This window comes from Artibeus jamaicensis, unplaced genomic scaffold (assembly GCF_021234435.1).
Source record: "Artibeus jamaicensis isolate MK-2021 breed Jamaican fruit bat unplaced genomic scaffold, CSHL_Jam_final scaffold_537, whole genome shotgun sequence".
Lineage (NCBI taxonomy): Eukaryota > Metazoa > Chordata > Mammalia > Chiroptera > Phyllostomidae > Artibeus > Artibeus jamaicensis.
Window position 1 is genome coordinate 24635309 of NW_026522047.1, and position 24062 is coordinate 24659370.

Below are 24062 nucleotides of genomic sequence, written 5' to 3' on the forward strand. Positions count from 1 at the left end.
TCTCTGTTAAATAGATATGATTCTACAAAGGAAGATTATGGTGTGAGCCAAATTAGGTAATATATGTGGAGGTGCCTGACACATTACTTGGCCAATAGTAGATGGCTCAACAAATAGTAATTACTATTGTCATCAAATTTTTAATGACACTGTGCTATTGCAACTCTGAAAAGTTGCTTTCTATAAACTGTAGATTGTGCACTATGTATATGCTATTTTTTAGTAATTCATTTTTAAAAAGTGCTATTCAACAGACTATATGCATTTATGTTTAATCGACAAGTGGAAGTAATTTATATGTAAGAGATTGGGTTTTTCTATGTATTTGGAATACTCCTTTCTTAGGTAGAGTTTGAAGGAACATACCTCATTATTTTTTTTTAAGAAACTATATTTAATTTTCATTATTCCTTTAAGTGTAAGTACATATTTAATGATTGAAACATTTTTATATAATTTGAAACTTCAAATATGAGTGTTTAACATTTACTTAATGCTTACTCCATGATAGGTCATGAGCCAAGAAGTTTACATTCACTATTTAATTTAAGTATTAACACAGTACTACTGGGTTAATAATTAAATATATTTATATAATGGAAAATGAAAAAATAGAGCCTTACTGTGTTAGAAAATCGAAAAGTCTAGATGATTATTAATATTATTAAAAATAAAAATATTTGAATAATTAAGATATTACTGTAATTCATTAAATTCTGGATGCCTAATCATGAATATAGAATCATGAATGTAGAAATATCCTATAAAAATGATGCAATACACATTTGATAAATCTTTTGATTTATTCTCTTTAGAAAGTATAGTGATACTCTTCAGTATAAAAGAACCCATTTCCAAATATTTTACAGTATTTCATACTTTAGTTTATAACCTTTAATCATTTTAGTGAATATGTTTTCTCTATGAATTTTTTTATAATAATAAATTTTAAAATCTTTAGTACTTTAAAGTTAACTATATTAGGAGTCTATTCTATTACTATGCCTCATTTCAGAGACTAGGGATGTCCAGCCTTTTGGTGTCTCTGGGCCACACTGGAAAAAGAAGAGTTGTCTTGGGCCACACATTCAATACATTGCGACACATAATCACAAAAAAAATCCCATTATGTTTTGTAAATTTACAATTTTGTGTTGGGCCACATTCATAGCCAATCTGGGCCACATGTAGCCTGTGGGCCACGGGTTGGACATCCCTGGAGTAGACCTTGAATGTGTAGAATTTGTGTGTGTGTGAGTTTAAGACCCTTTGCACTGTACATAAAGAATGTGTAACTGACGAACAATAAGGTCAATAATCAGATAGTTAAATTCCTTACATTTATTGCCACAACTTGATAGTTTTAAGTTTTCTTCTGCTGTAAAACCTGATACCTTTATCCCCGGTGCTTTTCTCTTATTTTCTCTGCTATGCTTTATTAAATCATCTATAGTAGCAGACTCTCTGCTGGCTTATACTGAATCATACTTTGCTAAACTATATTTCCTCATGTTGTTACTATGTTTATACAAGAAATAGCCTTATGTACAAAGGACAAACATAACATCTAATGTCACAGAATCCCCCAAATAAAAGGTACTTCAGAAGCTATTTAATCTAGCCTTTGGAATATTTTTAAACAATTCTTTTAATTGTCCCGATAAGTGGTAGTGTATTCCCTGAACATTAAAGTTTGTTCCTAAAGTTTGACTAAAAGAGGAGGCTGTTTTATTTTCACAGAGCTCTAATTGTGGTAATTTCCTTTTCCTACTGACTCATATAACCTCCAGCTGTTGGACCAATTCAAGACATGACTTCAAAATGCACCTAGCTTACTTGCCCTTTCCTTTCCTCTTTTTCTGGCTTTTTCAAGCCCCAAACCACACATGGGGTAACAGACAATGCAGACACTGTACTCTTCATTTTCAGGCTACTTTTTAAAAGTTTTTTTTCTAATTTATTGATTTGAGAGGGAGAGAAAGCAATTTATTTTTCTACTTATTTATACCTTCATTGGTTGATTCTTGTGTGGTTGAGTATATACCTTGACTGGGGATCGAACCCACAATCTTGGCATTCTAGGACAATGCTCTAACCAACTGAATTATGTGGCCAAGGCTCTCAGGCTACTTTTAAAAACTGCTTTTCTCTGCACTTGGCTTTCACTACATCATCCTTGGTCTTTTCTTTCTGTCCTAGGCTATTTCCAAAGGACTTGATGCCTAGCGTTATCGTCTGACTAATACCCTGGCTCTGATTGATGATCATTTGCTTTTCTTAAAACTCTGTGCCTCCTTGGGAGACTATAGATACCACTCTTCCACAAAGACCCTCTCTGCAGAACCCTCTGCCTTCACCTGGTCCTTTATCGGCACTCACGTTTTACATATTGTGCTTCATAGGCTATCCTATCTTTTACCTTTCATGTGGGTCTTTTTCCTGTTGAGTGCACTTGCCTGCTTATGGAAGCCTGGGTCTCCATTGGAATATTATTTCCACTCCTGGCTATCCAAGCACTGTGTCTTTCAAGATGCGCAGGTTTCAGTAAATTGTATTCTAATTTTTATACACCTGTTGTTTGCCTCTCACCAGAAAGTGTTACTAATCTGTAGAAAAAACTTCACTAGCTTCAGCGAGGAATAGAGTCCGCTAAAAAGAAGGATGTCTGAGGGTTTTTACCAATTCTCTTAACTCAGTATCTGAAATGTAGAAACATAATTTTAGCCTTCTGAACATCACTTTTCTCTTTTTTTGGAAAATGATTCTATCATCTTCGCTGCCTGAATGAGAAAATGTAATGCTTACCCCAAATTGTTTTAATTCATACAAAATATTAAAAATATAAGTAACAAATTAGGAGTCAAGGTTCAGTTGTTCCTTACTGTCCATGAGGATATTGCTTTTTATAATGGCAGATTAAAATGTTGATATAATATTTTCATCCATTTCAGAAAACAAATTAGAGCATAACATTACTTTTTAAATAACAGTACATGCAAAGAGAGTATTTACTGAATTTAGTAAACTTTTTCTCTGGGGCCATTATATTATTAGCTGCTCAGAGTTAATCAGTATCTTATTTCTTATTTTATTTGCTTATTTCTAAAAGTCTACAAGGAGTATACATGCTAGTTTAAAAAATACGAATAAACAATTTTCTTCTTTTTTTTAAGAGTTATTTATTTATCTTTAGAGGGGAAGGGAAGGAGAGAGGGAGAGAAATATCAATGTATGGTTGCCTCTAGTGCATCCCCTGCAGGGAACTGGCCTGCAACCCAGGCATGTGCCCTGACTGGGAATCGAACCGCAATCCTCTGGTTCACAGGCCCGTGCTCAATCCACTGAGCTACACCAGGCAGGGCTAGCAATTTTCTTCTTAAAAGAACTAAAATATAGTTTGTGTGCTTAATGTTCTCTTAAAATAATTTGTTCAATTGGGGTTATATCCGGTTAATGTTTAGTGGTTCACTGTATTACTCATACACTTTTAGGGGAGGGTTAATAGTAAAAAATGATTCAAAGCACCTGTCTATAGGAGTGAATTCCTCTTCTAGGGCTACTGTAACTAAATACTAAAAACTGAGTGTCTTTAACAACAGAAATGTATAGTCTCACAGTTCTGGAGGCTAGAAAGTGGAGATAGAGGTACCTTCAGGACCCTGTTCCTTCATCAGGTGCTGACTTTATGCCAGGCCCTGGCTTTTGGTTGTTCCTTTTTTGTGACCCCTTATTTCCCATTCCACATGGCATTCTTCTCTGTGAGTGTCTGTCTCTGCGTCCAAGTTTTTCTGTTTTTGAGGGCACCAGTTTTACTGGTTTGATGCCTGCACCGTAATGACCTCATTCTAAATTGATTACATCTAGAAAGACCTTTTCTCCCAAGAAGATCATATTCTGAGGTCCAGAAGGCTAGGACTCCATGTATTTTGGGGAGGAGATAATTTAGTTCACAACAGAGAGCAGTCTGGCTGTTGAAAAGAAGTGTTATTAAAGTCTGATGAGATTTCCTATTTTATTTCTAAAAGTCTGCAAGGAATAAACATGCTGGTTTAAAAAATAGGAATAAACCTTTTTTTTTTTTCTCAAGAGGATCAAGAGATAGTTTTGTGTACTCAATAATCTCTTTAAACACATTGTTCAATTGGGGTCATACCCAGTTAGTTCTCAGGTTCTGTTATTTTGGATAAAAAAATCTATAAGCTACAAAAAATCTCCTCTGTGAAATCCCACTGGTCCCCCTTACCCTTATTTCTCTGAGAATAAGCGTGGAAAAGTTTTGAAGCAACAAGTGATTTGAAGACCTTCTGCCATGACTTTACTCTCCCAGAGGCCAACCCTTCCCTTTGGAATGACTGCTTTACATTCTCTGAAGATATGTTAAGAAGTAGATATTTGCCCCAGAGAGTTTTTCCTTGTTTGCTCCTGGTAGGTAGATACACTAACATCTTGAGAATCACAGAGAACATTAACAAAGATTAACTTGTACATTGATATTCTTGGAAAGTGAGACTGAGCAAAACTGCATTAAACTCGATCAAATTTCATGTTGTAGATTATTCATTGGCAAAGCAAACTAAATTTTGCTTTTTAAATAAGATTTTAATTTCATTTGTTTTGCCAATGAATAATCTACAACATGAAATTTGATCGAGTTTAATCCTAAACTGTTTCCACAAAGCTAATTAAATATTAATTATGCTTATACTCCTTAGAGTTTTGATTACTTCTGACATATTTTTTAGAGACTAGAATGAAACTATTTTTTTCTTTTCCACAGCAAATTAGAAAGGAACAAAGATTAGTCCTATGAAGTTAATGAGAAGATTCTGTTTCTGATGACAGGCTTTTGTCATGAGTATAATATAAAGAATAAAAACTGGTACAACTGATCACTTCGGTGTCTGCTGTAGTTATCAAATATCTTCTGTTCTGTGTGGATTGACACTGATTCTGAGAAAGACTGAACTGAATTCCTTGGCTCCATTATAATCATCTTCAACCTCAGAAAATAGATGTGTCCAAAATTGGGACCAACACTTTTCAGAGATTAAAATAAAAAGTCTTGAGAGTTCATTTCACTTTCGTGTTACAAGGTTGATCCAATTGCTTCTGAGAGATCTTCACAGACAGAATTTTGACCTTAAAAGGGCATTGTTCTAATTACAAAAGATAGTTGTGCATGCCAAAATAGTTATCACTGAAGTCCAACATTCAGACAGAACCCAGGAAAAGTATACCACGTTAGAAATGTTTCATTACATTGCAGATTTTTTATAAACTGAGAAATAGGGATTTTAATTATTTTTGTTTTATCTTTTGCTTTCGTTATTCCCACTGACCTTGTTTTGTTTGTTTGCATTATTTCATAACTCTTCTATATAAGTATATGCTTTAGCATTTCCCCAGTAAAAATAGCTTTTAAATCGAAGTTTATTACTCCTTCTCTTTTATAAGATACCATAAAGTTTTTGTGCAGTGGTGTCTTGCTCCTGTATTCTTCCCAATAACTTCTTACAAAGGCCTTATGTGATTGCATGTTGAAAACCCATTCAATCCATGTGTCCTCTCTTTCACCAGGAACGTGCTACAGAGTATCTTTCCCAACTCAGAACATTGGCTTCCATTTTCAGAATTCACTTGAAGTTTTTAGCTTTATTATTTCTGAATCCTTTATCTGTGCATTTATAACATCGATATTGCTCAGCATAGACTTTCCCTTTCTTCAGGCTCTTGGCCTGATTCCTCTCCCAAGTTTGAACCAATGCCATATTCTATTGGGCATACATGGTCTAAATTGATAATCTTAACCAAATTTTCTCTATTACTTAAACTAGTGTCTGCATTCCCACATGTCAATGTCACACTCTTCTCTATTCCTCGAAGTCACTTCATCACCTTATTTCTAGTAACCCCCAGTTCCTCCTTAAGATGAACTATTTAGACCTGTTAGGATTTCCTGATAGTCAAGTTTAAAAAAAATTTACAGTCAATATTCTATGTTAGGTTTTAAATATTGATGTATGCTGTCATATATTTTTAAAATTTGTGTGTGTAAGTCTTATCTCCCTGATGACATAGCAAACTCCTTGGCTATGGAGACTGTCCCACCCACTTTTGTACATTATCTCCTGCCCCTTAATTCCTAGAATGGCTCAGGAAACAGAAGATGTTCTGTACGTGTTTGTTGAATTGAATTATCAGTCTGTCCAGTCAATACATCAGCAGATGTTTACTCGGTTCCTTTCCTTTGCCCAAGGCTGGATTCCTTTTCTCGCTTAATTATGATCTAAATACACCCCTCAGAGGCTCACCCTTTTTTTAAAGCTGTCAAAGCTGAGGGAGGGTGTACAGTAGAGAATCAGATGAATATATTTTGTTTTCCATTTAAACTAAAAACCACCTAAGTCATTGAGAGTGAGGAGAAGCTTCAAATGAGAATTACTTAGGTAGGTTCTAGCATTAAAATTACAAACTATAACTGCCAAATTGAGGAGCCAGAGCCTGTAATCGAGGTACTGTTCCCAGAGCCAAAGGGATGGAAATCAGAAGTAGAAGCAAAACAAAGGTAACTCAAGCTGTGTGGCATCAGATCAGGTGGAGAGTGACTCTTCCAAGAAGGCTTCAACAATAATTATGGTAAATAATTTCCACAGAAATCAGGTTGGGAAGTCCCGATCATAATGATGTATAGATACAAATGAGCTGAATGATTCCAGGGTCCATGGCTCTTTGCTGGCAGCGAGGCCAATGCCTGTCAGTGCTCAGCTGCTGAATGCATTGCTTCTCGTTTTTTCCAGAGGGTTCAATTACTGCAGAAGATGGACTGTCCTCTCACAGGAGAAATGCATTCCACGACACTTTTTTTTTTCAGTTTTGGATTGTTACAGAATGATTTGATCCAGAGAGACTTCATGCTTCCAGTTGGGAGTTGCTTAAAGAAAGGTGTTAGATGCAAGTCAGTGATGGTGCTTGATGTGTGTTCTGAGTCAAGAGAGCATTAGAACACACGGAGTGTTAAAAGTGTGTGCTTTTGTTTTTTTCTCTCTCTGATACACTTTGAAAATGTGAGAGCTTATTTTGTGGCAGAACCTAATACGGTGGTCGGTATATGTTTATTAAACATCCTGGTTATTAATGTTTCTTATTATTTCTGAAGTACTTACTTAAAAAGACATAATAAACTTTCTCTTGTTTAATTCGTTAAATACTCTAGAAAGTAAATATCTTTGTTTAGAAATTCAATTTGTTTTCTAAATTTTAAGATAAAAGAAAGCTAATTGAAATAACTCAACCACATAAAATCAAATTACCTTGAAATTTAAATCTGATTTTTGAAAAATCCCAGAGTAAACAAAAGATAAAGCTCACATGCATAATGAGGTCAAGGATTAAGACAGCCATTTAGTTAATTCAAGCTAAAACTCTCCTTTCCTGTAACTTCAATGAATATTTTAAGCAAAAGTAGTAAAGTCTAAATCATCTGGAAAGCTGCCTTAGCTTTTCATGGAACTTTTCATGGATGTAAACACTGAGGGTATGACTTTTTCTAAACAGATTCATAATTTACATTTGAGTATTTGTCACACACTATTACATTTGCAAACTTCTATTTCCAGCCTTCCCTTAATTAAGACAGTCCTTCTAGATAGAGGGATTAAGGATTATTTTTTAAAGTAAGGAAATGTCCGCAGTGACAGGTCACAGATGTGATTTTTAGGCCTTATCAACTTAACTTCAGATATGACTTTTGGGGAAGAGTTTGGCTTTTAGTCACTTCATTAAGCCTTTCACAAACACTTTTTGTAAACTGGAAATGATGTGAACATGTGCCAGATTTAGGGCTACTTAACTCTTTTTTTGACTATTTTAAAGCAGGAGATTTGTCACTGGACAAACTTTCATTTCCTCATTGTTCTAAGGTTATTTTATTGATGTACTGCAGTGATGCCCCAAATGGCTTGGTGTCAGAATCACCTGTGGTATTTTAAAGACAGGTCCAGCTCAGGTTCCCGCTGCAGCCCAGTGAACCCGAGTCTATGGTAAAGTGAGTCTCAGTGTTCTAAAGTGAGTATCTGTGTTCTAAATCTCTTCAGGTGGGCCCGATGGATGGTAGGGTTTTGAATTTAGGAACACACAGTTAGACCAAACTTGAAGGTACATCCAAGTATTCATTTCAGCTAATATTTAACTTAAAGATTTTTTTTTAGCAGGCTTTACATTGATTATTTTTGTCTTGCCAAAGAATGTACCTACACTTTTTACTTTAGGACTACCCTGAGTTTAAACAAAATGGAAAGTTCTTATAGAAAATGGCATTGTCGTTGTGGAATACACAGCTGGTTAAAGATGAATTGCAGACAGAAACTGTGTGGAAGTTCTCCTGTGGGATTAGGGACAAAGTAGAACTAACTTATGCACGGTGCCTGAAGATGTATAAAACAACTGATTTTATAAGTTTTGCCTCTTTTGAGGTAAAGAAACACAAAAGATAGTCAGAGATTTAATCTATTCAAAATCTCCAGAAAATATAAAGTACATGTATTCAAATTCTGTCCTGTGTCCAAACTTCTGGCATCTCTGGGTCACACTGGAAGAAGAAGAGTTGTCTTGGGCCACACATTAAATGCACAAACACTAACAAAAACTGCAAAAAAAAGGTTTAAAGTAAATTTATGATTTTGTATTGGGCTGTTTCATAGCCATCCTGGGCCGCCTGTGGCCTATGGTTTGCACACCTGCCATAGAAACAGAACACTAAATACGCTAACAAAGAAGAAATGATCATAGAGGGAAAGTAATATTTTTAAAAGTTAAAGTATTTTGAAAACTCACTCCACTGAGAGATTGGATTTCTTTTTCTAATATGAAGGACAGAAATGTGTATCAATCATTTATTAAGAGGACAATAAAGTCCTTAGCAGAGTCTGTTTCTTTCTTGGAAAAGCAAGGGGAAGCTCCTGTCAATTGTCAAAATATATTCCAGGGAGCACAGGAATTGCAGTAACGCTGAAATGTGTCGTGTGGTGTGTGGTGTTTCAGAATGATAATGCCTTCTGACTCCTGTGGCTGATGTCTTCCTGAGAAAGGTGCAGGGGATGTTAACTCTATTTACCATCATCCAAAGTAAAACACTTGCATTCGCTCCCCATTCAGCCTCTGCCCCTCTCTGTCACCCCTCTGGCTCTGTGTTCTTACTCTATAGCACCTCTCTCAATGCTCTTCACTTCGGGCCAGATCCTGTGACCTAAGCTGATTATTGTGGAGGCAGCCAGCTCATCATGCTTTTCAAGGAAGAGATTTGGCTCCAAATAGGACACTAAGCTTTTCAGCCTTCTGCTTATTTACTTAGTCAGCAGAATGCAGTGTCTCTGGGTGCTTAGTGGACCCCTGGGGAATCGAGAGAAACAAAACCAGAAGTGGCAGCCGCTGCAAATGTGGGAGTCTGTGCCATTAAAGGAAGCAGTTGCTAATAAGGGCCTGTGAGACCCAGGTTTCCTTGGTTTCCATGACAGTTATTAGGTACCATAGAAATTGAATTGTCTCCCACAATGCTCTTAGGGGAGAGGGGGCGCTCCAGTGACAAAGCAGAGCAGTTATGACTTGCAGTAAATCATCCTTTTGAGAGACAACACTTCCTGAATGATTGGTTCTTGCATTTCTTTTAGCCTCCCTTACAGTGTGTTTGACATTTTGGCCAGAGACCCTGGCTTCTGCTGCACCGTGTCTCACACACTATTTTTCCCTTTTTTGTTTAGAACTGAGCTTGGCAAAGCAAGGATATGAACAATTGTGCAGGTGGGCTACTCAGGGCGAGTGAAGAGATAAGGCATCCAATCAGGGACTGGCAACCTGCAGCCCTGCCAGTATGCCCCTCCACCAGATATCCGTAATCCCTGCACGGGAGACCGCCAGCAATGGGCGAAGTTCCATGGGCAGAAACAAAGAGAAGAACAAGGAAGTCGAGGTAAGAGGAGGTTTGATTTAATGAAATAGGACAGCCAAGCCAACTGTAGGCTGCTCTTGGTGCTGCAGGATGTGGTTGAGACTTAAGAGCAGCCAGGCTCCTGCTCTCAGTGTAGTAGTGGTTTGGAAGAGAATCATTGGTTAACTAACAGGGACACATTAAACATAACCTCTATTTTCTGTGTGAAAAAAGGAAGCAAACTTATAAGGACACTTACTGCTTGACAGATAAAAACTTTTGCCTCCTTTCCTAAACAATGCACAGAGTTGCTTTGGACACTTATGGCTGATGGGGCGCAACCCATCTGTCCTGGACATCAGTGGACACTGCTGTTGTCCATTTTCAGAAAGTGGGGCAATGGACGTTTGCTAATTTTGCTCACTACTCATTAAGCTAGAATGTTTGAAAATGACTCTGTTTACAAAGTGACAGAAATCAGAGCTATGACAGCTGTGTTGCTGAATACATAGTGTGAATGAAGATGACATTTCACTGCCTCATAAGATCTATTGCTCTCCATATTCATTCCCAGTGCATACATGTGTATTACTTTTGTTTGATGTTTCATTTTTTTCTTCGTGGAAAAAAAACCCCATTATTGGAAACTTACATGGGCTAGAGAAATATAACATTCAACTTACGGCATTCAGGCTTAATTTTACAGTGAAATTTAGCAGCTGCTGTTCTAAGTTAAACTGCCTGAAAGATCAGATGCTGGGAACTTACTTCAAAGTGTTATAAGAAAAAGATTGAGCAGATGCAAGGATATTGGGTAAAAATACAAAGTTGTTGTGTTCACTTAAAAGGGAACAAGATAGAATGCCAGATACTGTAATCCTCTTATCTTTGTGATCTAACTACTACCTAGTCCTCAGGTCTTACTAGCTTTGTGGGAAATGAGCCTTCCCTACCTCCAGTTCTGTGTATTCATCTTTTTCTGAAGATTAGGTACCAGGGACTGAGGAGGGGGCATAGAAACAAAACCAAAATGAAGCAAAACTATCAAAGGCAATGGAGAGGCGTGTCAGGGTGTACCTGAGAGGAAGAGAGTAATAAACTCAGACACACCTTTATATGAGAACAGACAATTTATAGCCTCTTTGTACTTCTTTTGAACTGTTTTTGAATGGTCACTGAAGACCGACGTGGTCTTAATGTGTCCAGAATTTGTTCAAAACTTCAGGAGACTTGTCTGACTGATTTAGTGTAAGAGATGCTTTTACCCGAGTAACTGCTCTGCCATAGACACGTTGGGTATTTCTGGAGTTTCTAAGAATGAAAAATCCTTTTAAAGTCAGAAATTTTATCGGCTTGTCATTGATGGAAAATACTCTCTTAACTGTGTCTTCTCTTTGACTTGGTAGTGGGATTGCTAGGACATCAGAGTTGTCTGTTGAATTCATTGGATGGGGCAGGAAGTAGAGGCCACTGACCACTTCTGATAATAGGACTGGGATTGCTAAAAGCAGATTTATAAACATTAGTTATCCATTACTGTCCTTACTCATCATCTAGATTCTTGGGATACATTTTAAGATAATTTTTACGAAACTTCATAAGATGACAATTTCAATGTCTAGAATGATTAGTATCTGAATGATGTTTGGAAATGAAAACAAGGTTTTGTTTCCAGATTCCTCCCCTGACCCCCTGCCCAGAAATCTGATGTCGATATTTACCTGAAGGTGAATCAGATAAAGCTGGGATGGCTGGCTTACCTGACTATTGAAAAAATCAAACTAACTTGGCCTTTTTTCCATGTCAGAAATGATAATTAAATTATTCTATCTCAAATATAAATAGTCACAATCTTTACTCAGATATTGATGTTAAATCACATTTTCAGATATCTTCACAAATATTTTAAAGAAGTATCTACTTATGAACAGCTGCCTTTCTTTCAGAGGCAAACACACTTTAGGATGTCACAAGGCGAGTCAGTGAGCATTCTTAAAGGAAAATCAGGTTAAATATGGGGGAAGAAAAGGCAGCTCCCAGCCTGTATGTTGTTTTTTAAAAGAGACATCATTCTAAGAAAGAGAAGCACTTTTGTAGGTTTCAAATACTCAGTTTTCTGTAGGCTGGAGTTAAATATTTCTTTTTAAGGGTTTGTTTGAAACATTAAGTCTTATCAAAGAGATGATGAAATCTTTCGTTTTGATGAATTAGCAGTCTAAAAAGTAATAAAGGCCATCCTAGATGGGTAAATTAAACAACATATACCAGTGTGTTGGAAAGCAAGAAGGATCTGCTCAGGACGAGTGTTTTCTCTTTAAAGGAAGACAGAACATCATGTGCATGTGTGCACTCTTTTCTGATTGAACATCTGAGACATGTTCACCTTTGAAGTTTTTTCATGTATTTCACGTGTCTTAAAGCTGTCAAAATAATACATGCACACACGAGGCAAATGATTGCATTTCAGAATTATGGATTTGCTAATGTGAGCAAATTTCATTTCTTCCATTAGAAAATTGGAGACTCTTGAATACATTAACCCATAACTTTCATATATGTAGTTTTTTTGTTTTTTAAAGAATATAAAAAAATATGGAAACTATTAACTATCCTAATACTTCAAAAGATCTAGGCTGTAAAAATAATAACATTGAAATTTAAAAAGGTGATAATTCTAACCCCAAGCTGTATAATGAATGAGCACTTGACACATTTTGCATGACATAACAGAATTATTTATGTATTTGCTTAATGACCCTAGAAGTGCAAAAACAAAATAGCGTATTACATCCAGTTTGGATATAGTTGATATTAATGTTTAGGCGAAGGATACAGATTTATCTTGTAGAGACATTAGCTATAGAGGTTGTCTGGGCAGTTAAAAGATAGTTCTTCAGACTTGTATTCCAGAGACAAGATTTTATTGGCACAACTTTATTATTAGATGATCAGTCTCTTGTGAAGTGGATAGACTAATCAAAGTTATAGAAGACTTATATATAGTGCAGATGGTCAAATTTATTAATTTATATCCAGAAATAATGTTTTTTAATGATGGAATGCTCTAGAAGAGTCTGAGAAAGAAAATTAGTAATCAGACTTTATAGCATTGAATTAATGAGGGAATTGAAATGGTTTGGGGTAGGGATAGTTCATCTGCACCTTGGGTAAACCACAGCATTGGCAGAACCATGGAGCAAAATAGCTCTCCGAGGAAGTGCATAGCTCTAGATCTCTCCTTCTCTAGTTGAGTGCAGAGACTGATCAGTTTAGTTTCTTTAAATCTCATTTGCCTACTTTTCTTAGTGGGCTGCTTTGCTGCTATTAATCCATTTTTTCTTCTTTTTTCTAGATTTGTTAACACTATTTATTAGGTTGCAATTAATTCACCCTGGGGATTTAGGCCTATAAGACATCTATCTCTTCCAAGAGTAATCAAATTCTCAGAACTCTGGTGGTAACTTGATTTCACACTCTGTAAATGGGCATTATAATTGCATAAATTTCAGTATTTAGTCAACCTCTAGTGCATATTTCTTATAACTCTCTGGGATTTATAAGCAATTGTTTCTAAATTCTATGGTATTTCAAACATAGAGGTAACCCATGGATCCAGCCGAGGGTGCTACTACCACTTCATTGGATGCTGAAGACAGAACTGGGAGCACAAGCTGGGAGTTAAATATTGGGAGTGATGTCAGAGGAGGAAAGCGGCTATGAGCCCTTTCCTCACCTGCAAACTGACCACACATGGGGACCATGCTTTAGAAGGTCTTTTCTCTGGGGAGGGGAGAGGGAAAGAAAAAAACCCAAAAACTCCATTTTTCTTTATATGTATATTTTTTCTTTACTGATTTCATGATATTTTATTATATTTCTTTACTTCCATTTTTCTTATTTTTTTCCTAAGAAGGATGTTAACTCTCCTTTTGTTTTTCTGGGATAATCCCTTGCAAGGTCTTCTGCTTGCTTCCCAAAGATATCCCAGTGGGCCACCTTCCCTTACAGGAGCTGCTGATCTGCTCATTGGCAATCCTTTTGTGAACTCTAGTGATTTGAACAAAATATGGCTGTTTGATATATACTCTTCATTTTAAACATAGTGAATAAATGATAGATTTATTAATTATACTTTTTAGTAGAAAATCATAAAGGCTAAATAACATTTAATCTTAGGGCCAGAGCCTAATTTGAGATTAGCCGATCTAATTTCAAGTTCTATGTGTTTCTGTACAACTAAGGTACTATAACCTTTTTACATTTCTAAAGTAAAACTTGTAGAAGCAAAGGATCTCAAAATCAGAAAGTCCTTTAAGAAGCCTTTATCTTAATTCCACAGTTGAAACCATAGAGAATAAGTAACTTGCCTGTGTCCTGCCACTATTTAGTAGTAAAGGCAGGAGGCAAAACTCAGGTCTACTGACTGTCAGTCCAGTGCTCTTTCTACTACTGTTGCATCTGGTAAGTTTTTTTTTCAGAGAACAGAATTACAATTCCCAAACTTAAAAGAGCTATATAACCCTCAAAACTGCTCCCCTTTCAATGGCGAACTTTGGATTTCTTATTGTGTTATAGGTATATGCCCATGACTCATAAAGTCAGGTGGGAATAAAATGGGTTCTGTTTAAAGAACATAACTAGAATTAATTTCATTATAATTTAGACAATAAGGTAAAGTGAGATAATAATGGACACGACCGTTTAGGGAGCTAGCTGGACTGAGCGAGATTCAGGACACCTGAAATGGGGCCTTGGCTTCACCGAAGGCTTTTAACCTGGAGTCAGTCACCTGACCTCTCCAGCATGTACAAAGCAAATGTGTCTTTGCTAGTAAAGGCAGAAAATAACTGTATTTACTACTATATCTCATTTAAAAAATAAGAGCATTATATTTTCTTCTGTTACTCCTTTAACAAAATCATGTGGTCATGTTCCACTCAGTGTGCAAAGGCTATGACCGTCTTCAAAGGCACACAGTAGGTCCTGGAATAACATCATCTCATTCAGTGTCATTTTGTTATAACATTGATGAGGGGCCATAGGAGCTTAACTCCTGTTCATGTCAATTAGCCTGTAGTAAAATTGGTTTCTGTATAGGTCATTTTACTTAAATCAGAACCTACTGACAATATTAAGGGATGAGTTATGAATTTGGCTCAGAATGGATAGAAGTGAGTTCTGAGGACTCATCTTTCACGGACACCCATTGTCTCTGTTGCACATCATCCATTCTTCCTTCTGGTAACGGTCTCAGCTCTGCCTGTTCTCAGCCATGGCTTCAGGCTGTGCCTTGATTGGCTTGTCAGTCAGTCTGTCACAGTGCTCTGTCATAGTAATCAGTTCAGTGATGGATATATAACTGCGTCAGAATCAATGGCACACATTGAACCTTTTGGACTTGGGGAAAGAGAAACATTATTGGCCCTAGAAACTTCTAGACTAGACTTGCTCTCTTCTTCTGGATGTTTTATATGAGAACATATGGTCTGGATCTGGATATTTTAAGGGAGAAGGTTGGAGCTTCAAGGGAACCAAAGATACTCTTGATGCTGCTGAAGCTGACTTGAAAATAGCACAGAGAGAAGGAAAAAATAAGTTCTCAGTGACATTGGTTGAGCTACTTGGTCAGTCCGATGCTTGTTCAAAACCAAATAATTTTCCAGTGAAGTAATTCAATATATATTCTTTATTGTTTAAAGCCATTTTGGGGGGGGTTGGATGTTATATCACTTACAATATAATGGAGCTCTAAGTGATTCTCCTTGGCCAAAGTGTAGTTACAATTGTTCCCTGCATTGTTACCTGTGCAGCAACTGACTCCTGAAATTGAAACTAGCTGGATTCAGCTAAAGTAATCACAAACATTTATTTATGAATAACTTGTGCACATTTACCCAGGATGCTCTGTATTAATCAAATGAACTACATCTTTAGCAGGTGGGAATGTCGCCCTACAGGGGAAATGCCAGAGAGTAGAAAGGCCCTCTTTTTTATTTCTCCAGAAAAGCCCTTTCCACCTACTCTCCTGAACTGAGTATTACAGTCCCATGTGTTTAGAGTGAATTCCACTGAGTATGCTAATGGTATTAGAATACTTTCATATAATGAAAACCAGCCAATTTCCATATTATTATTGGCTTTCAGCAATGAAATCAGCATAAGTCACAATTTTTTTGTTGTTTAAAGCAGATGCTGTGGGTAATTGTATTAGTAAGTAAGACTGAATAACACATTTATTGACTATTAAATGAAAACAATTAGTAATTTCTGGTATACCATGGTCAGTATTTTTTAAACAGTGGGCTTGCTTAAGGCAGGTAGGTTGTTAAAACTCCTCTCCTGGTGTGAATTTTTAAAAAATTATTATCTATTCATAGGTGATTTAATGAGATGCAGTGTAATCACCCTGTTTGAAAGATCGTTGAACAAAAATCTTCAGGGGAAGTGTCTTGGAGCATGGGAGGAGTAGATGTAGCCAGACTGTTTCATCAATCAGGATTTTTAGAACTTGCTGATTAGCCAACATCGACTCAATTCTCTGCAGCACAAAGGGAGCTAACAATACCAACGTGGTGTAGAATTCCTCAGTCTGAGGTTTGCTGAAGGCGGATGGAAATCTGAGCCTTGCTCTCCTCCAGCTCATTCCTCACCATATCACTCAGAGCCACCTGTGGCTGCCTTTATAACCTCCAGGGGAGGGTGAAAAATGACATCTATTCAATACTCATCCTCTTCCCTGTCTCTGCAGCCCTGTTACATAATTGAAATAGGTGTGACATGAGGGTTGAACTGGTGATAAGACTTTACTCGTGAGTGAAAGGAGACTTAAAAGGACTGGGTGCTCCGGGGGGGTTGGTGCTGGGTGTCTGACTATTGGCTTTTATCACTTTTTACACTGATTATCTCATTCATCCAATTGTGCAAATCTAGATAGGAAGGCAAAGAAGACAGTTGCAATGGAATCTGTTTTGACCTACCACTACCAAAGAAAACCTCTCATACAAAGGAACACTGAATGGTTTTAGCATTTGTACTTTTGATGTCACCATTAAAAAACAAAAAGTTTCTTAGGAGAAAAATTTTGGTACCAGGGCATGGTTGGACATGCAGTGCCACAGGGCACAGAAAAGCTCATATGTGAAATGCTGAGTGAACAAACATTTGTTGAATGAGGCACCAGCCCTGTGTGTTTTTACAAATGATCATTTTTTAACAGGCAGTGATTATTCCTAATTGTAAACCTTCACAGGTTTACTCCTGAACAACTTCCATGCAGCAGTGATGGCTAAAAGTTGTATAAATTGTACAGACTTAGATCTGTATCAGTCTTACTTTCCAAATTTATGCAGAATTCATTTTCATAAACTTACAACATATGAGACCTGTTATTGCAAATTATACAGAGCTTTAAACATTGAAATTCTAGCAATATATTTTATTTTAGTCTCAAACTACCTTCTGTACTACCACATTACTACTATGACACTACTACTGCAGTTCATTCAGGTTTTGGAAAAACTGATTTCTTTACAGTTAATTACGCAGTGAAAATTTTACCTTTGACTAGCAGTGTTACTGGCTGACTCAGGAATTCTCTTTGGTGCCAGTGAGAGTAGAACAGAAACCTTGGCTCTAGATTCAGAAGGAATCCCGTGCATGTTACATGGCTGTCTAGGTCGAAGGGCAGCAGAGCGAGGCAGTTAAAGGCGTGTGTCTGGAGGAAGAGGGAATGGGCACAAGTGTTAGCTTTGCTACTTGGCCGTGGGACTTGGGATAGATTAGTTAACATCTCTGTGCCTCAGTCTCTTTCACTTGTGTTCCGTGAACGTATCGCCACATGTTCTTTACTTACACTAATACTTTTCAACATCTCATGGACTTTTAAATTTAAGAACTATAAATAATCATAAATATCTTATTTTGATGCTTGTGTTTACTTGTATTCATCTTTATGGTGGTAATGCTTTTTAAAAGATATGTTTATTGATTGTAGAGAGAGAGGAAGGGAGAGAGAGGAATTGAAAGAGAGAGAGGGGAACATTGATGTGGAAGAGGAACATTGATTGGTTGCCTCCCATATATACCTCAGCTGGGGACTGAACCCACGGCCTAGTTATGTGGCCTGACTGGGAATCGAACCTGCAACTTTTTGGTATATAGGACAGCACTCCAACCAACTGAGCTACACTGGCCAGGGCAATAATGCTATTAATTACCTTTTGTTTCACTAACTTTTTAGATATTATAAAGAACAGGCCATGCTATGAAAAACTAAAATTACCAATGATACTAAATAGGAAAGTTTGTTGAAAGTTTACGTCCATAGGATTATTTTGTGAATATTTGAGTACTTAGGGAAATAGTAAAAGGTTTTTTTTTTTCATTTTTCTAAATCACAGCAACACTTTTCTAAACAAAATAACATTGTGTTGAACAGCTTTTAAATGGTTTGCAGCTGCACAATGATGACTTTAATATCTGTTGAACTTACAGCATTTACCTGAGGTACTGGCTTGGTTCAATTTGATATGAATTGCTCTGTGAAAAAATTTCCTTTGATACTCTTTGGGGATATCAGTGCTTGCAACGTCAATGAAATGCCTTAATTGGGTAGAAATGACTAAGGTTAAGCCAGTGCACTGAATTTGAATCGGGGTAAGAGAATATGAGATTTGGGAGCTTATTTACATGGACTAGATGGCACTATAAATGATATTTAATAGGGGTCAGTCACTTTGCCTTTGTATAATGTCAACAAGGGATGTGACCATTTTCTCCGAGATGTTTGTAGTTGTAGAAATCCTGGGCTTAATAGCCTTGAATATGGATGGCTAACTTCCAGCTATTAATTAGGTTTTCCTCTTTCCTTGAACTTTTCATATATACCTATATATGGCTATTAGCATTAACAGGTAATTCCTTTGGCTGACCTGCTAAATAAATATGCAGTGAAGATAAAGGCAGCTCTTAGCCAATCTTGACACTGAATTTATATAGAAAGTATGTACTTCACATATTTATAATAATCATTGTTATTATTCTAGCTAATAATTATTGGACACCAACAGTAGGACTCGTTTTATGTGCTTTTAGGAGAACTCACAACTTCTCCATGAGATTGTATTCCAGTTGCTATTTCTGTGTAATAGATTGCCCCAAAACTAAGTGGGTTAAAGCCATCATTTTTTTAATGCTCATGAATCCTGAGGGTCAGGCATTTGACAGTACAGTGTGAGATGCTTTGCCATGTGTATGGAGGTTAGTCCAGGTCTGTGGCTCTCAGGTTGCTCAATACAAGGGACTAGAATTCTCTGAAATCTCATTCACTCAGATGCTGGGCACCTGAATTGGGATGGATGGAAGACTATGACTGCTCACTGGACACCCTGCATCTAACCACTTCATGTGTCTTTGTATCCACATGGGATGGTACTGCAGGGTAGTCGGACTTCTTAATGGAGACACAAGGTTCTAAGTGTGAGTTTTCAACAAACAATTCAGAAGCCGCATTGCTTTTTATGACCCAGCCTCAGAAACCATCCCCAGCATCACCGAGGCAGTCGCTTATTAGTTGGTTGTCTATATTCCTATGCAGATGCAAGGAAGTAGCATCAAATGATTCTGGGCTCATGTTCTAAAACTGCTACAGTTCACCTGTAGCCACAAATACTTACATTCCTTCCTTTGCATCCCAGGGTGCAAAATATAGTTATTCCCTTTCTCAAGTCTCCATTTTGCCAACTACATGTCCAGGACTTGTCATTTAAACTTTACAGTTACAGATGAGGCTTCTTGCGTGTAGCTTCTCTAGTAGGGCCAGGCAGAAGGAAGGAGCAGTTTTTTCTTACTCAGCCTCCTGTTCTCTTTGGGTCTTTTAATTGGTTGGATGGAGACCACCCACATTAAGGAGGGCAATCTGCTTTATTTAGTCTAATGATTCGAATGTTAATATCACCTAGAAACACATTTATATACACATTCAGATAATGTTTGGCCCAATGTCTAGGCATGCTGTGCCCTAATCAAGCTGACATATAAAATTAGTCATCACAGGTTCTTCTAGCTTCTGCCCAATTCCTGTTTTGGGGGTATCAAGCAAAGGCATGTTTTTTGGGGTTTTATGGTAGCACCTTTCTTCTAGGTACTGAACTTCTGTTATAGTTATTGCTGCAACATAACAAAATTTTCCAAAACTTAGTAGCTTAGAACAAACAGTATTATGCTCATCAATTTTGTGGGTTGGGAATTCAGAAAGTTTAGCTGGGCTGGGGCAGAGCAGGCATAGCGGAATTCCCTGCTGCAAGATGCTGGGGGCTTCCACTGGAGTTTTAAAGGTTGGAGAGAGTAACTCAACCCTTGAAAGCTGGAGTGATCTGATGGCTTGTTCACTCACTTTTCTGGTACGTGGGTTAGGGTGGCTCCGAGAAGAAGACCGCCAGCTGGAGCAGTGCACATGTCCCTTCTGAGTCCCTTGTCTTCTTCACAGCCTGGTGTTCTTTGGGTAATCAGATTTCTCAAACTGAGGTTCAGGTCTTCAAAAGCAAGTGTTGCAACCACCAGGGCAGAAGGTACATCCTTGTTTATGACTAAGTCTTGGAAGTTGGAAGTCATGCAACATTATTCTCACTAGACTTATTAGTCAAAACACACATAGCCCTTTTCATTCGAAGCTGTTGTAGACCCTACGTCTTAAAGCATTTCTTCTCAAATAACTTGGGAGCTATTTTTAAAACCATCACAATGGACGCTGTCATCATTTTCAGTTTATAGTTCAGGAAATTTGGGCCCAGAGAGGTGAGGTACTTTTTCCAAGAATACACATGTAGTAGGAGGCAAAGCCAGGCTGTAAACCCAGGCAGGCTGACTCCAGAGGCCATGTTAAAAGCACTACAGCATCTTGCTTCTTCCCACTGTGCTGTACGTATAGATCTTCTACTTCCATTAAAGTTGTTCATTTATTCAAGAAAATTTTAGTAATGCCATAACAGCTGAACACTGGCCTGATACTCGGGATACAGTGGTGAACATGAGGTACATATTCTCTCTTAATGCGGCATAAAATCTAGTATTTTCTCATTATCTTTCTCAGAACCTTTATTTGTTATTTCTTGCGATAGCTCCTTGCCATCTTTTTCATGTAAAGGTTTATTTTTATTTGGGGGTTTACACTTATCTGGCTATGGTGGATTAGTCACAGTAATGGTTCCTATTTTTTTTTTTTGGTCTCCCTGTATTCAAGGCCTTCAGTAATATCTCCCAGTAATGCCTCTGGATTTGGCAATGTGACTTTTTTCGTCAGTGGGGGAGTAGGAAAACTATGCAAGCTGAGCCTTGAAAAATGCTTGTGCATCAGCACTTTCCCTCTTACTTTTCTTGCAAAGTGGTTAAAGCCAAGTAGCCATTGCATAGTGACACAAATGTAGCCCACCTTTCCATTGTCTCCAGCCAATAGATAGTCCCCTTATGTGGGAGTCACACTGTTGAGGACCAGCCAGCCCCCAGCTGGCCGCAGATGTAGGTACCAGCCCAGTTGAGATGATCTGAGCCTGATCCAGGCCTAAGTAACAACTTTGCAGATTTGTGAGCTAAATAAGTGGGTGTTGTTTTAAATTTTATGGTTGTTTGTTATGCAGCCATAGAAAACTGATATAGTGTTCTTCTTTAAAATAATGCTCATGTTTTCTGTTCTAGAGGCTTTACACTTGATAAATTTGCACAGTTTGTTCTGATAGTCTCTGAAGAGGTTAAATGCAGATTTTATGCTTGCCATACTATTTTTGAAGGATATGACAATCTATTTTAATACAGCATTTACATGTAGAAATCATCTTTGCCATTGCTAGATTGGTTAATTTCAGCTGCTAAATTAACTTTACAACCATAACAATTACACTGATAGTGACTAATTCTGATTCTTCTAAATCAAGCCCCTTAGATTTCTATACTGAATAGAGCTCTTAAAACATGCATTTAAGACTTTTATCCCAAGTATATCTTATAATATAAATAAATCTAATACTTAAAAAGTAGACTGTAATTCAATTTTTAAAAATTGAACAATTTCAAATGCAAACTGTGAAATTCTTTTGACAGGACTCTTTCCTTTAGCTAATTTATATTTTACTCTTTTTAATAATATTTTGAATGACAGTATAAAAGGAACATACACTTCTTAAAAATGTAATTTTGTATTTGGAAGACTCAACAATGTTAGACAATTTCTTATGAGACTCAGCCTTCTCATCTAGCCCTTAGACCTTTAAATACAATAATTCTCCACTCTTTTTTACCCTGAAGAACATACTCTTTAAAAATACATGGGCAAAGACTGTGTTAAGTCTTTACCTGGCCCATTCAATCATCCCCTGGACTTATTTCTTTTCTTTAGTCTCAGTTTCCGGGGTTCTACCCAAGTTCAGCCTCCATGCTTCCCTAACAGCACATTTGGCTTCTGCAAATGTTCGTAGTTTCACTGCCGTGTATGGTTCCTTACGGAGACACAGTCCCTCCACTAGCTTTGGTTCTGTGGAACCTTCACCAACAGGGCTAACCGAAGTGGCAAGTCTAAGATGATAAACTTGAACTAGTCTACCTGTAAAACAATACAGTGAAGCTATATGTAACACAGCTTTTCCTTGGATTTTCCATGGCACACAAAGCTCATTTGTGGCTCAGGGACTGAAACTTGCTGGTTCCCTTTACTGCAGTGCCGTCCACTTCACTCTTTAGGCATTTGGCTCTACGCATCTGTCTGAACTCATCCTCAAGAGTACCGCCGCTCCCTGCCCCACTTTCCACCCCACCACTGGATTCTATTTGCTTCATTAATAAAAATCCCTATGCGAAATGACCTAGTCTGTCTACTCCTACTGGAAAATAAGGCACACAGTGAGAAGTCCTTTGTCTCTCTCCTTGGTTATAATCATTGCCCAGAGCAGTGATGGCACATGGCAGCCTCAAGATAAATATCTGTGGGGTGAAGAAATAGTATTTAGAACTAGTGAGATAGTAGTTTCACTCTAGTTTGTACCATTCAGAACTTGCTAGTGGTGTTGTTTTTTGGCCCAATGATTGCATTTTTAAGAGGTGAAGGGGCTTATAACAATTTCTCTACAAAACCTTGTATTAAGAACATATGTAGGTATGTCTTAGAGAATAAATATTGTGCATAAAATTATAACTTTGAAAGTATTTGGGAGAGTTGAGCCAGGGGACAGGAAGTGAAGATATCCTATGCAGCCTGGGAAAGCCTAACCTAGAATTAAAAAGACACTGACTACAGAGTCTGATGAGAACTCAGGCTAAAAGTGTCCAAACTCCTCTTCTTCAGATAAAGGAAAACAAATCCTAGAGTGTTTATATCAAAATATGCCCGAAGATGTTATAGATCTTGAGATGCAGCGGTAAGACTGGAATCCAGGCTTCAGGACTCAGTTTTTTTTTTTTTTAAAGATTTTTTTATTTATCTTTAGAGGGAAAGGGAAGGAGAGAGGGAGAGAAACATCAATGTATGGTTGCCTTTCATGCATCCCCTGCTGGGAACTGGCCTGCAGGGAACCGGCCTGCAACCCGGGTATGTGCCCTGACTGGGAATCGAACCGCGATTGTCTGGTTCGCAGGCCCACGCTCAATCCACTGAGCTACACCAGCCAGGGCTAGGACTCAGTTTTTTTAAAAAAGATTTTTATTTATTTATTTTTAGAGAGGTGAAGGAAAAGAGAAAGAGAGGGAGAGAAACATCACTGTGTGGTTGCCTCTCATGTGGCCCCCACTGGGGACCTGGCCTGCAACCCAGGCATGTGCCCTGACTGGGAATTGAACCTGCGACCCTTTGGTTCACAGCCCGTGCTCTATCCACTGAGCTACGCCAGCCGGGGCTCTGACTCAGTATTTTTTAACGCTAGAATTTTCTTTCATTTCCACTAAAAATCACTGAAAGTGTTTGAGGCTCCATTCACTCATTCATTCATTCATTCATTCACTCACTCACTCATTCATTTATTCCACAAAAATTTATTGAGTGCTATCTGTTAGCATTCAGGCAGCCAGAGATGGTGTCACATAGATGAGTTCCTGGTTCTTGCAGAGTTTACATTCCATCCTGTGATGGAAGAGAGATGTGACGAAACATGACTACTGA

General features: G+C 37.6%; 1 protein-coding gene across 4 annotated transcripts in view; it reads left to right on the forward strand.

The window, feature by feature from the left end:
• Positions 1-24062, forward strand: part of MARCHF1 (membrane associated ring-CH-type finger 1) — a 402183-nt gene that overhangs the window by 33108 nt on the left and 345013 nt on the right. For 2 of the 4 annotated variants that reach the window (XM_053658329.1, XM_053658333.1), the window contains exon 1: positions 9886-9964. Coding sequence is in view for 2 of the 4 variants with exons in the window: in XM_053658330.1 (XP_053514305.1) it covers positions 9866-9964 (99 nt within the window). In the remaining 2 variants the exon portion in view is untranslated. Of the gene's footprint in view, positions 1-9425; positions 9520-9755; positions 9965-24062 lie in introns of those variants that run through there. The other 2 variants (XM_053658331.1, XM_053658330.1) reach the window with 2 other exon arrangements.